This window comes from Nannospalax galili, unplaced genomic scaffold (assembly GCF_000622305.1).
Source record: "Nannospalax galili isolate Female #2095 unplaced genomic scaffold, S.galili_v1.0 scaffold970, whole genome shotgun sequence".
Lineage (NCBI taxonomy): Eukaryota > Metazoa > Chordata > Mammalia > Rodentia > Spalacidae > Nannospalax > Nannospalax galili.
In genome coordinates, this window is record NW_008328699.1 from 261,267 (window position 1) to 274,075 (window position 12,809).

Below are 12,809 nucleotides of genomic sequence, written 5' to 3' on the forward strand. Positions count from 1 at the left end.
GGAACATACTTAGAAACAAAACTAACATAGTGGAAGACTTAAACACTGAATACTATCAAACACTCTAAAATATTTTTTTTGTCTCTTTGAAGCAGGGTCTCCCTGTAGCCCCAGCTGTCCTGATGGAACTCACTATGTAGACCAGGGAGGCCTTGAACTCACATAGATCCACCCGCCTCTGCCTCCCATTATGTCAAGTTTAATCAAATGAATTTTTTCCAGATCAATGATTCTTACTAAATTTATAGCTATGCAATAATCATTACAACCTAGACAAGCCTTGTCTCACTCCCAACACATCCCTTACTCGTGTCCACAGCCCCTCTCCACTCCAGTTCTCCTGGCTCCTAGAAACTACTGACTTTTGTCTCTTGAGAATACCTTTCCTAAGAAATTTAATATAAATGGAAAAATACAAGTCTCCTGCTACGTATTGCTTGGGAGTATGTTTGAAGCTCATCCATGCTGTAGCACAGATCAGTGGTTTATTCCTTTTACAGTACACACCATTTCACCATTTGTCTACACCACATTCTGCTTCCATACTCACAGCAGGACCAGCTCCCGTTTCCATGTTTTCTGCCCACTACTTCATTGTTAGTTACTGAGGTCATTTGTGCAAGTTGTTCAGATACATGCTGTCATTTCTCTTGAAGAGATTCCTAAAGTAGCTGTTGGGTCATATGGTAGGTGTACGTCTAACTTCCTGAGAAATTACCAAACTTCTTCAAAGTGGCTGGACTAGTTCACATTCTTGACAGGATAGGAAGTTTCTATCTCCTGGCATATTCATCTGCATTGGGCATTATCATCCTAATCGATTAATAGCCACTGTAGCAACAGATAGAAAGCAGCTATCATCTCATAGGACTTTAATTTTCATTCCCCTAATGACTAAATGATGTTAAACACTTGTTCTTACTAACTACCTATCTTCTAGGATAAAATATCTATATAAATATTTTGTCCACTTAAAATATATCTGTCTTAGCCAGGCATAGTGGCGCACACTTTTGATCCCAGCACTCAGGAGGGAGAGGCAGGTGAACCTCTGTGAGGTCAAGGCCAGCCAGCCGGCTCCAAGCTAGCTGAGGCTACAGGGAGACCCTGTCTCAAAAAGATGACCCCCCAAATAAATAAATAAAGATCTTCAGGCACCGTGGTCCATGCCTATAATCCCAGCATATGGAGTGGCAGTTCAGCAGGATCTAGAGTTTGAGGTCAGTTTCAGGTTACATGAGACACTGTCTTAAGAAGTCTGCCTTGTAGCAAAACATGGCAGCACAGCACTGGGAGACTGAGGCAAGAAGACTGCTGCAAACCAGAGGCAGTCTGGGCTGGAGACCATACATATGTATATGCACATGTATATATACACATATCACCCGTCTTAAAAGGTTTAAAAAGGACTGAGCCTTGTGGCTCATGCCTTTAATCCCAGCATTTGGGAGCAGAAGCAGATGGATCTCTGTGAGTGCAAGGCCAGCCTGGTCTACACAATGAGTTTCAGGCCAGCTGGGGTAAGGGAGACCCTGTCACAAAACAAAACGAAACAAAAAGCTTAAAAACAAAAGATATTTGCAGATTGGTAGGATGACTCAGCCAGTAAATGCCACCAAGACTGACAACTCTACAATCCCCAGGACCCAAATGGTGAAAGAAGAAAACAAACTCCAATTACTCTCTGACTTCCATACATGCTCTGCAGCACGCTTGTACCCACAGAATAATGAAATAATTTTTAGAAGCTGGGCTTGGTAGTACATGTTTTTTAATCACAGTACTACAGAGACAGAGGCAGGCAGATCACTGTGATTTTGGGTTCAGCCTGGTCTAGAGACCCCAGACTAGCCAGAGCTACATAGTGAGACCCTGTCCCCCCACAAAAAAAGTTGTTGTTTTTTTTTAAGAACTTCAGAGTAAAGATATAGGTCAGTGATAGAACCTGTGGTTGGTATGTGAAATGCCAAGTTCAATCCCCAGCACTGAGAAATTTAAAAAAACAAAACAAAAAGGAGGGGGCTGGAGAGATGGCTCAGCGGTTAAAAACACTGGTTGTTCTTACAGAGGACCCAGGTTCAATTCCCAGCACCCACATGATGGCTAGGAACCGTCCTTAACTCCAGTTCTAGGGGAATCTGATGCCCTCTTCTGATCTCTGGAATTTCACAACATGGGTGTATTTACATACATGCAGGTAATACACTCATACACAGAAAATAAAAATTTTAAAAAATTATATATTTAATATCTATTACTTGCTTATTTTTTATTTTGTATGCGTGTATAGTCAGTAGTCTTAACCACTGAGCCATCTCTCCAGCCCCAAAATTTAAAAATTTAACCAATTTTTCTTCATAACTTTTTATATTTATTTTATGTGTATGAATGTTTTCCCTGCATGCAAGTGCATCCATGTCATGAAATGCCAAGGGAGGCCATTGTGTTATGGACAGTTGTTAGCTGCCATGTGGGTGCTGGGACAAACCGGGGTCCTCTGCAAGAGAAGCCTGTTCTCTTAACCACTGACCCATCTCCAGCCCCCATAAGGGGTAGGGGTGTGTGTGTGTGTGTGTGCGTGTGCGTGTGTGTGTATGGGGGGGTGTTTTTGAGACAGGGTCTGTCTGTAGCTCCAGCTGGCCTGGAACTCAGAGGTCCGCCTGACTCTGCTCCCAAGTTCTGAGATTAAAGGCATGCACCACCACGCCTGGCTTGCCCCCATTTTACATATACATATACATATACATACACACACACATATATGTATGTATCTATTTTTTTTCCTTTGGTCTTTTTGAGACAGGGTCTCCCTGAAGCCCTAGCTGTCCTGGAACTCACTATGTAGACCAGACTGGCCTTGAACTCACAGAGATCCGCCTGCCTCTGCCTCCCAGGTGCTGGGATTATAGGCGTGCGCTACCACACTCGGCCCCCATTCTATTTTTAAGAACAACAAAACCGCTAATTTTGACAAACTGAATTCCCCTGATTTCATGAATCAAGTGTTTTGTTTTGTTGGACACAGGGTCTTACTGTATAGCTGTAAGACTGGCCTGGAGCTTGTTATGTAGACCAGGCTGGCCTTAAATTCAGAGAGATCCACCAGTCTCTGCTTCCAGAGTGTTGAAATTAGAAATGTGCTACCATGCCTGGTCTTATGTTTTTAAGACAGGGTTTCAAGGAGCCCAGGCTGGCCTTTAACACCTGCCTCTACCTCTAGAATGCTGGGATTGCAGACACACACCATTTTGCCTTAGGCAAGCACTGTACCAACTGAGCCACATCCCCAGTCCCTGCACCATCGTTCCTATTAACCTGGGTGAGAAAGTTCCTATTAACCTAGCTGAGAAAGTTGCACCTACCCAAGATCACAAATGTTGTCTCCTACAGCCTTACAGCTTTTGCTATTGAATTTAAGTGAGCAATCCATTCTGATACATCTGTTCTGACACAACTTGCTGATGACCATCTTTCCCCAGCAATCATTTACTAAGGGTTGCCACAACAATGTCTAGGAGCAGGTGCTTAAACTACAGAAATGCATTTCCTCACAGTTCTGGAGGTAGAAAAGAAGTCTAAGATGTCAGCAGAGCTGCTATCTTCTGAAGGCCTCTCCCCCTGATTATGGACAAGTGATTTTCTCCATGTGTCTTCCCTCTATTCCCTAATCACTCTCTTTTCTAGGTGTGGGGTTTGAGGGGACGGTGTGGTGTGTGTGTACGTTTGTACACCTGTAGGAGACCAGAGGATAACCTTAGCAGTCATCCTCAGAAATAGACATCTACCTCCTTTGAGTTAGTCTTTCATTGCTTTGGGCCTAACTAGGCTCCAGTGCTGGGATTACAAAGAGAACTACAAAGGGATAAATAAATTTCTCCCCCAAAGGTAAAAATCATCCCACCATGCCTGGAATTTTTTTTTTTTTTTTTTTTGTCTTTTTGAAGCAGGGTCTCCCTGTAGTCCCAGCTGTCCTGGAACTCACTATGTAGACCAGGCTGGCCTTGAACTCACAGAGATCTGCCTGCCTCTGCCTCCCAAGTGCTGGGACTACAGGCCACCATACCCAGCTATGGCATTTTTTTAAAAACATGGATTCTGGAGATGGAAATCAGATCCTTCAACCGAACACATCTTACCACCACCCCCAGCTCCCTAATCTCTTTTGATAGGGACACTACTCACTTACCTATAGGACTTCATTTTACTTAGTTACCCAAGTAAAGAACTAGTACCATGGAGCTGCACAGCTGGCTCAGCAGTTAAGAGCACTTGCTGCTCTCACAGAGGACCAAGGTTCAAATCCTAACACCCACATGGCAACTAATAACTGTCTGTATCAGGGAATTCATTGCACGATACAGGTAAAAATAATAAATAAAATTTAAAAAAGAACTAGTACCACATATAGAAATATCCTGAGATACGGGGAGTTAGGAGTTCAGCATAGGAAATCTGGAAGGTGGCATGAAAACAGAGGCAGTGTGTCCCTTCCACTTGATCCTGTGCCATCAGCTTCTTTCATAGCATCTAGAGTCACTGCAGAAATCGGTCACCATCTAATTCAAATTTTTCACTTTAAAAATGTAGAACACACCGGGCACGGTGGCACACGCCTTTAGTCCCAGCACTTGGGAGGCAGAGGCAGGTGAATCTTTGTTGAGTTCAAGGCCAGCCTGATCTACACAGTGAGTTCAGGTCAGCTGGGACTACAGGGAGACCCTGTCTCAAAAAGACAAAAAAAAAAAAGTAGAACACAACGATCTCCAAAGTTTTTCAACACTGCATATAATTCAGCTCTTGTTGAAATTACATCTCACTGCCCCAATAGTAGAAAAGTTGGTGACAGCCATTATTTCTAAAAGTGAGTCTGTTGCATGGGGAAACGGGTAAATAAGTTTCTTCCCCAAAGGTAAAGTCAAAAGGCAGAAGTAGCGTTCCACGCTGAAATCAATGCCATTTGCTGTTTGCCTTCATCTGTGCTTCACGAAGCTACAGCTGGCATACATAAATTGTGGGACTTGTAGTAGCAGTAGTAGCACTAGTAGTAGTATTGTCTTTTTTGAGACAGGGTCTCCCTATAGCTCCAGGTGGCCTGAAACTAGCTATGTAAACCAGGCCTTGAACTCACAGAGATCAGCCTGCCTCTGACTCCTGAGTGCTGTAATTAAAGGCGTGTGCCACTATGCCTTTAATTACATTAATCATTATTTTTTAAAGACACAATCTCATATTAGCCAGGTGGCCTTGAGAGCTTACATGTTGCCTGAGCTGACTTCAACTCTCAAGCAACTCTCCAAGTGCTGGGATTACAGACATCAAATCTCATTTCTAATCATTAGGTAATACGTAAAGGCCAAAAATTATTCCGTCAGAATAAATTACAATATAGATAATCAACCACTCTTGGATATTTAGATAAAAATGTCCTTTCTAGTATTAAAGATAATGCTTTGAACTCTAGAGTTCAAGACCAGCCTGGTCTACATAGTGAGTTCCAGGCCAGCTGGGGCTACAGAGACCCTATCTCAAAAAGAGCCCCCCCCCCCAAAGATAGTGCTTAAGTAGCCTCACATAACTGTTCCTCACATAACTGCTCTCTTTTCCAAATTTTATGTAATGGACAGTTGTTAGCCACCATATGGGTGCTGGGAATCAAACCTGGGTCCTCTGGAAGAGCAGCCAGTGCTATTAAACACTGAGCCATCTCTCCAGCCCCTCTTCTCTTTAAATTCTTCCTCATCAAAAGTCTCAGAGGATTATTGTCAAATGATATGAATGTTCTAACACTTGGTATGTTTGTACTTTAATAATACTTCAATGTTACTACCTTTCTATAACCAATGTACTCGACTAAAATTTCTACTTGAGCCACTTGCTAGCATTTTTCAAATCATCTGAGGTACTCTTCAGGGACTGGGTTCTGAATCACCCCTTATTCAGAATGCAGACACCCTTAAGTACAACGTGTGTATCACTTGCATTCCTAAATGTGGAGGTCTGTTCTAAAAGTTTAACATCCAGATGAAGATAACAGCAAATCATTGGGGAAAAGAACATTCCAGAGAGCTATCTTACCTTACCCAATTCTAAAGACCCAAACATAAAACTGGAATTACCTTAAGAGCTACAAGCAGGGTAACTGTTTCAACTGAATAATATCCTCTGTCCACATAATCTCCCATAAACAAGTAATTTGTATCTGGTGATTTGCCACCAATTCTAAACAGTTCCATGAGATCATGAAATTGCCCGTGCACATCTCCACAGACAGTAACTGGACATCGAACCTCTTGCACGTTGGATTCTTTTGTCAGGATTTCTTTAGCCTACAGGTAGAGAAGAAAAAAAAGCAATACATTTAGTATTAAATGAAGACACATTTATTCACACTTAAGGGCAAACCTCGCAGAATATGAAATCACAAGCATTTATAACATAGGACAGGCATTAAATTTCATTTTTTAAAAACTTATTTATTTTATTTCTCTGAGTGTTTTGCCTTCATTTATGTAAGTGCACCCTTGCCTGCAATGCCCACAGAAGCCCGAAGAACTTGTTGGCTCCCCTGGAACTGGAGTTAAGGACAGTTGTTAGCCACTATGAGGTGCTGGGAATCAAACTCAGGTCCTCTGCAAGAACAGCCAATGCTCTTAACCACTGAGCTATCTCTCCAGCCCCTTTAAAAACTATTTCTAAGCTGGGCATGGTGGTGCATGCCTTTAATCCCAGCACTCAGGAGGCAGAGGCAGGTGGAGCTCTGTGAGTTCAAAGCCAGCCTGGTCTACATAGTGAGCCAGCTGAGTACAGGGGAGACCCTGTCTAAAAAAAAAAAAAATTTTTTTTGAATTACACTTTATTGTGTGTGTGTGTGTGTGTGTGTGTGTGTGTGTACGTACGTACGTACGTACACAACCGCCACAACCACATATGGAGGTCAGATGACAACATCTGGGAGTTGGCTCTCTCATTCTACCCATGTGGGCTCCAATGATTGAACACAGGGGCATCAGGCTTGGCAGTAAGTGTCTTTACCTGTTCTGCCATCTTACTGGCCCAAGACAGGAATTTCTAGGACAAGATATGGCTAAATTCTATCCACTGGCTACCTAACCAATGATATCTAGAGAATATGACCAAGCTAACATTCACTCACCAGTACCAGTTTGTAAAGACCATCAAATTCCCATCTAATGAAAACATGAAATCATTAGCACCAACATGGGCTTGTGAAATAACGAGAGAGAAGCTCAGCTTTGAGTTCCAAGTTTAATGCCAGCATTCCAAGTTTTCAAGTTTCTTGGTCTTGACTTTATTTGGGAGGGGAGCACATTAAAATTTTCTCCCTTATATTTCTCTATACTTTTTATGCCAAAATATAAAGTTGCTTTTTAATTAGACTATTCCATATGTTAAACATGCTTTTAAGGCTGCTTTTAGAAACTGTCAGTAGGCATTTATTGACCATGTATTATTAGTACATGCTAGAAAACAAGTACACTGGGAGACATTTGCTCAACCACCTACATGTCTATGCCCTGTGCTAGGCATGGGACACTGGTATAACAAGGTAGGTCATTCAGACAGAAAGGCTGTAAGGAAACAAGCAAAAAAAATTTTTTTTAGGAGGCAGGCAAGCAGGCTATGCTAAGTATCATGAAAAAAAGGAAGCTCACTTTAAATCAGGTATTACAACCAGCTGCCATAGTGAAAGCTGCTAGCTACTGCCTGTAATCCCAGCACTCAGGAAGCTAAGACACAAGTCTTGCCAAAAGTTCAAAGCCAAACTGGACCACAAACAACTGCCCCTCCTAAACAGAAAGCAATGCTGCTAATGAGACAACTGGCGACACCAAGGTTTCTAGAAGTCCAAGGCAACAGCCTACAATGAGAGCTGCACGCTAGAACACCACTATCTTGTGCTCTCATCCCCCAATTAGGTCAGAATCTCTGAAAGTGGAATGTAACATTAAGTCCCTCCCCACACCTGCCAGTGCCATCCTATATACAACCAAGAATCACTGTTTTCTATTCTCTAAAGACTCCAAGAAGCCCATTCCAGACATCCACCTACCAGTGGACACCCCCAAAATAATTAAGTTTACAGTTTCAAAGAGATTATTTCCTAGGAAATACACAACCCCATTGTTAAAAGTTATTCTTAAGTTTTAAAAAAGAACATAAGACAACAGATGTCACATACAGTGTTTCTTGCCATGACATAATCTTCATATTTAATTCTATCAGAAATTGAATTTCAAGGATGGGGGAATTGAGTTGGGGGAGAATATGAGCAAAGTACAATGACATATGAATGAAAATGCAAAAATGAAATAACTACTCCTCTTGGCTTTTTAAAAACTAAATATCCGCCTGGCATGGTGAACCACGCCCGAGTCCCAGCACTTGGGAGGCAGAGGCAGGCAGATCTCTGTGAGTTCAAGGCCAGCCTGGTCTACATAGTGAGTTCCAGGACAGCTGGGACTACAGGGAGACCCTGTTTCAAAAAGACCAACCCCCCCCCCACTAAATATCCCCTTATTCCACATGCTTCATAATCCCATAATCCTTGGGTGAAGTAACCAACATCTGCATTTTGTTGTGTGTTCATTCAAACTTTGCGTAGAAATTTCCCATATATATCGCCTACAGAAACTAATAGTTTTCTTTTGTATTTTAACGCTAACAATTTTTCTAACAATGCTTCTCAGGCTGGGCGTGCCCTGGTAGCTTGCACCTGTAATCCCAGCACTTGAGAGGCAGGTGGATCACTGTGAGTTCCAGGCCAGATGGGGCTACAGGGAAAGCCTGTGCCAAAAAAGACCTAAATAAATAAATTAATTAATTAATTAATCATTTTTCATTCTCACATTTTCACTTTTATAACCACCAAAAGCACTATCACCCAAATTCTGAGAAGTAGAAGCAAAAGACAACACATTTTTAAAATGCTTTATTACATTATTTATTTATTTATTTATTTATTTATTTATTTATTTATTTATTTGGGTGTGGGTGTCCCATCATGCACAAATATGGAGTTCAGGTAACTTGTGGGACTAAATTCATCACACGGGGCCTGGGGAATTAAACTCTGGTCATCAGGTTTGGTGGCAAGTACCTTTACCTGCTGAGCTGTCTCATTTTTAATTTTATTTATTACTTTTTATTTTATGCGTATGAGTGCATTACCTGCATGTATGTGAGTATACCCATGCTGTGCAATGCCTACTCGGAGGTCAGAAGAGGGTGCTGGGAACTGAATCCCAGTCTTCTGCAAGAGCAGCCAGTACTCTTAACCAATGAGCCATCTATCCAGCCCCAGACATCTTGTTTTTAAAAATTAATACAGTTAGTAGCACGACAAACAGTGTAGACTGGAATAAAATTTAAGCAAAAAAATATTGATATGAACTTCTTAGAACAAGGTTAAAACTAGCAACATGCTATTCTATTAAAAAACTAACAATATGGACACTCTCTTGAGTGTGATTCAGGCATCATACAATCTCCTTTATAACCTGCCATAAATCAATCGGCTATAAAGTAAAGGGCTTGGGCAGGAGAGATGGGTCAGCATTAAGAACACTGGCTGTTCTTGCACAAGACCCAGTTAGTATCCCAGCACTCACATGGCAGCTAACAACTGTCCGTAACTCCAGTTCCAGGGGATCCGACAGCCTCTTCTGTCCTCCTCGGGCACTGCACAACATGGGTGCACTTACCTACCTGCAGGCAATACATGCATTTACATAAAATAAAAATAATAAAATATTTTTAAAAATAAAGGGCTTATAGACTGGCCATTCCTAAATATAGGCCATCCTGACAATCAAAATAGGCTGAAATAAAAGCAGGCTTATAACTCATCCATGTCAGGATTTTTTCTTTTCTTTTTGTTGGTCTGAGACCAGGGGTCTCCCTGTAGCCCCAACTGACCTGTAACTCGCTATGCAGACCAGTCTGGCCTCTGTCTCCCAAGTGCTGAGATTAAAGGCGTGTGCTGGCACACCCAGCCAGGATCTTTCTTTTTTAAATTTTTTTTTAAATTCTTAGTTTACGTAAGTTTTTTATTCAAAATATTTATTTATGGGGGTGGAGAGATGGCTCAGAGATTAAGAACACTGACTGTTCTTGCAGAAGACCTGGGTTTGAATCCCAGTACCCACATGGCAGCTAACAACTGTCCGTAAATCCAATTCCAGGAGATCCAACAGTGTCTTCTGTCTTCCGCAGGCATTACACGACACTGGTGCACTTACCTACATGCAGGCAATACACGCATACACATAAAATAAAAATAATAAATGAAATATTTAAAAAATACATATTTATTTATTTATATGGGTATGAGTGTTTGGCCTGCATGTATGTAAGTGTGCTAAGTGTGTGCAATGCTGGTGGAGCCCAGAAGCGGGTTTCAGATCCCTTAGAACTGGAATTACAGATGTCAGCCATGAGGTGGGTGCTGGGAACTGAACCTGGGTCCTTGAGAGGTGAAAGCATGTACTCTTAATCACTGAGCCAGCTCTTCAGTCCCTCATGACAGGACTTTTCAAGGAAGATAACTAAAAGAAAATTTCACATACCAACAGATTCACCAATCAGAATTCATTTTCTTAAGGGTCCCCAGCTACATCTAAACCTGTAGAGAACAGCCACACAACTCATGAATACATGAGTCCAATGATGTCAAAATCATCCATCCATGCATCCATATCCACCCCAATCAAGCTTATCACCAGGGTGGCACTGGGAAGCAGCAGTTGTTCCTGCACCTCCCAAAGCCAAGGCTTTGAAACCACAAAGGTGGTGTGAAGAGGCATCTACAGCCGTAACAAAGGCTTACAGGTTACCCACCTTCCAACAGCCCAAGAAGCTACAATTCCAGAGGCCATCAAACATCCTCAGAAGAATGCCCCAGAGCAGCAAGTGCATCCACTAGACCCCAAGTTTTCCTTGACCACCTGGTTAGCCAAGAGGACAGAGACAACACACCTGCACTCACTGTGGATGTCAAGGCCCAAACAAGCACCAGACCCAACAGCTATGAAGCAGTTCTACGGCACTGATGAAGCCAAGGACAATACCCTGGCTAGGCTGGCTGGGGGAAGGGAATAGTTCAACTGGCTCCTGACCATGAATGAGGCTTGGGAGTTCAGTTGGTTAAGTTTAAACATACATTTTATTTTCCACCATTAAAAAAAAAAAAAGAAGACTGAAGCCAGATGTGGTTGTAAATGCCTCCAATTTGGGAGGCAGAGGCAGAAGGATTGAGAATTCAAGGCTATCCTGGGCTACTGGGTTCCAATGAGCCATGGGATATTGACTCAAAAAGCTCAAGGTCAATGGACAATACAGTGAGACTCAGAAACAAACTGATCACATAGCAAAAGCAATTCTGACAGGAGTGCCAAAACAAGAATAAAAGAGTCCTACCTTGTTTCAAACACTAGCTCCATCTTTAAATGTTCATTTTGGGGGCTGGAGAGATGGCTCAGCGATTAAGAGCACTGGCTGCTCTTGCAGAGGACCGGGGTTCAGTTCCCAGCACCCACATGGTGGCTAACAACCATCCATAACTATAGTTCCAGGGGATCTGACACCCTCTTCTGACTTCTGTGGGCATTGCAGGACACAGGTACACTTACACACATGCAGGCAATACACTCATACACATAAATAAATTTAATGAAAAGTAGTTCTTTCCTTCCTAGCCAAGGGTTCTGCCACTAATTAGCTATATCACCAGCCTTTGATTTTTTTTTTTTTTTCCGAGTTTCTCTACACAGCCCATGTGGGCCTTAAGCTCATTATATAGCCTAGGCTGGTCTAGAATTCAGCCTCACGTGACTTAGATGCCACCCTCATCCCTCACCCCCTTTCGGAGACTGGGTCATTATATAGCCCTGGGCTGGACTCCAACTGGAGACCCTGGGGCTTCAGCCTAATGAGTGTTGGGATCAGAGGCATGTGCTCTTGGCTAGATGCACTTTCTTTAGGAGTATGTTAAAAGTGATTTCCTCAAAATAAAGTGCTCCTGGCAGGCTGTGGAGCACATGTCTGGAACCAGCACTCGGGAGGCCAAGCAGCAAGATCTTGAATACCAGGGTAAGCTAAGCTAGGCTGTACAGTATGACCTTGTCTGCCTACTGCCTCCCTAACCCCCCCAAAATTAAAATTAAATAAAACGAAGTGCTCCCAAAAAAGTAGTTTCTATACAGGTAAAAAATAGAACCTTAAGGCCTATATTGAGAGAATGTGCTGAGGCTTCTTACACATTCAACAATCTGTGTTTTACTACAGAAACAATTATGCGTATCACAAATCTGCCCTTGGTAGAAAAAGTCCCTGTTAAGTAGACACAAGCAGCAACCCTTAAAGAGGGAGCCAATGTTGATCTCTCCGTGGGTTGGGACACAAAGCCAAGTACCAATGACCTCTTTCCAATCCTAATGCTACTCACAACTATTACTTGACAAAGGGATCTGTGTGTATGTTGAGCTAGGGTCTCACTATATATCCCTGGCTGGCCTGGAACTCACTATGCAGACCAGGCTGGCCTCCAAATAGAGATCCTCCTACCTCTGCCTCCTGTACCACCATACCCAGCAGGGAATCTATATTTTTAAGTTATTTTACTACTTACCTGATTAATTCTAATACTCACTGCAACTCTAGTTCACATAAATTGAACACTTCACATTCTCACTACATAATTAACATACCTTCTAATACAATCATTAAAAAGGCTGAAAAAAATACAACTAATTTTTTAATTTCATTTTAGGCAGATTTTAGTTTTTTTTTTT

The 12,809-nt window shown here is 42.2% G+C and overlaps 1 protein-coding gene across 3 annotated transcripts in view; it reads right to left on the reverse strand.

Annotated features, from left to right (window-relative positions):
* Ppp2ca (protein phosphatase 2 catalytic subunit alpha) overlaps positions 1 to 12,809 on the reverse strand; it is a 27,513-nt gene that overhangs the window by 6,163 nt on the left and 8,541 nt on the right. For all 3 annotated transcript variants that reach the window (XM_008827890.2, XM_029560867.1, XM_008827886.3), the window contains one exon: positions 6,117 to 6,326. In XM_008827890.2, coding sequence (XP_008826112.1) covers positions 6,117 to 6,326 — 210 coding nt within the window. The remainder of the gene's footprint in view (positions 1 to 6,116; positions 6,327 to 12,809) is intronic.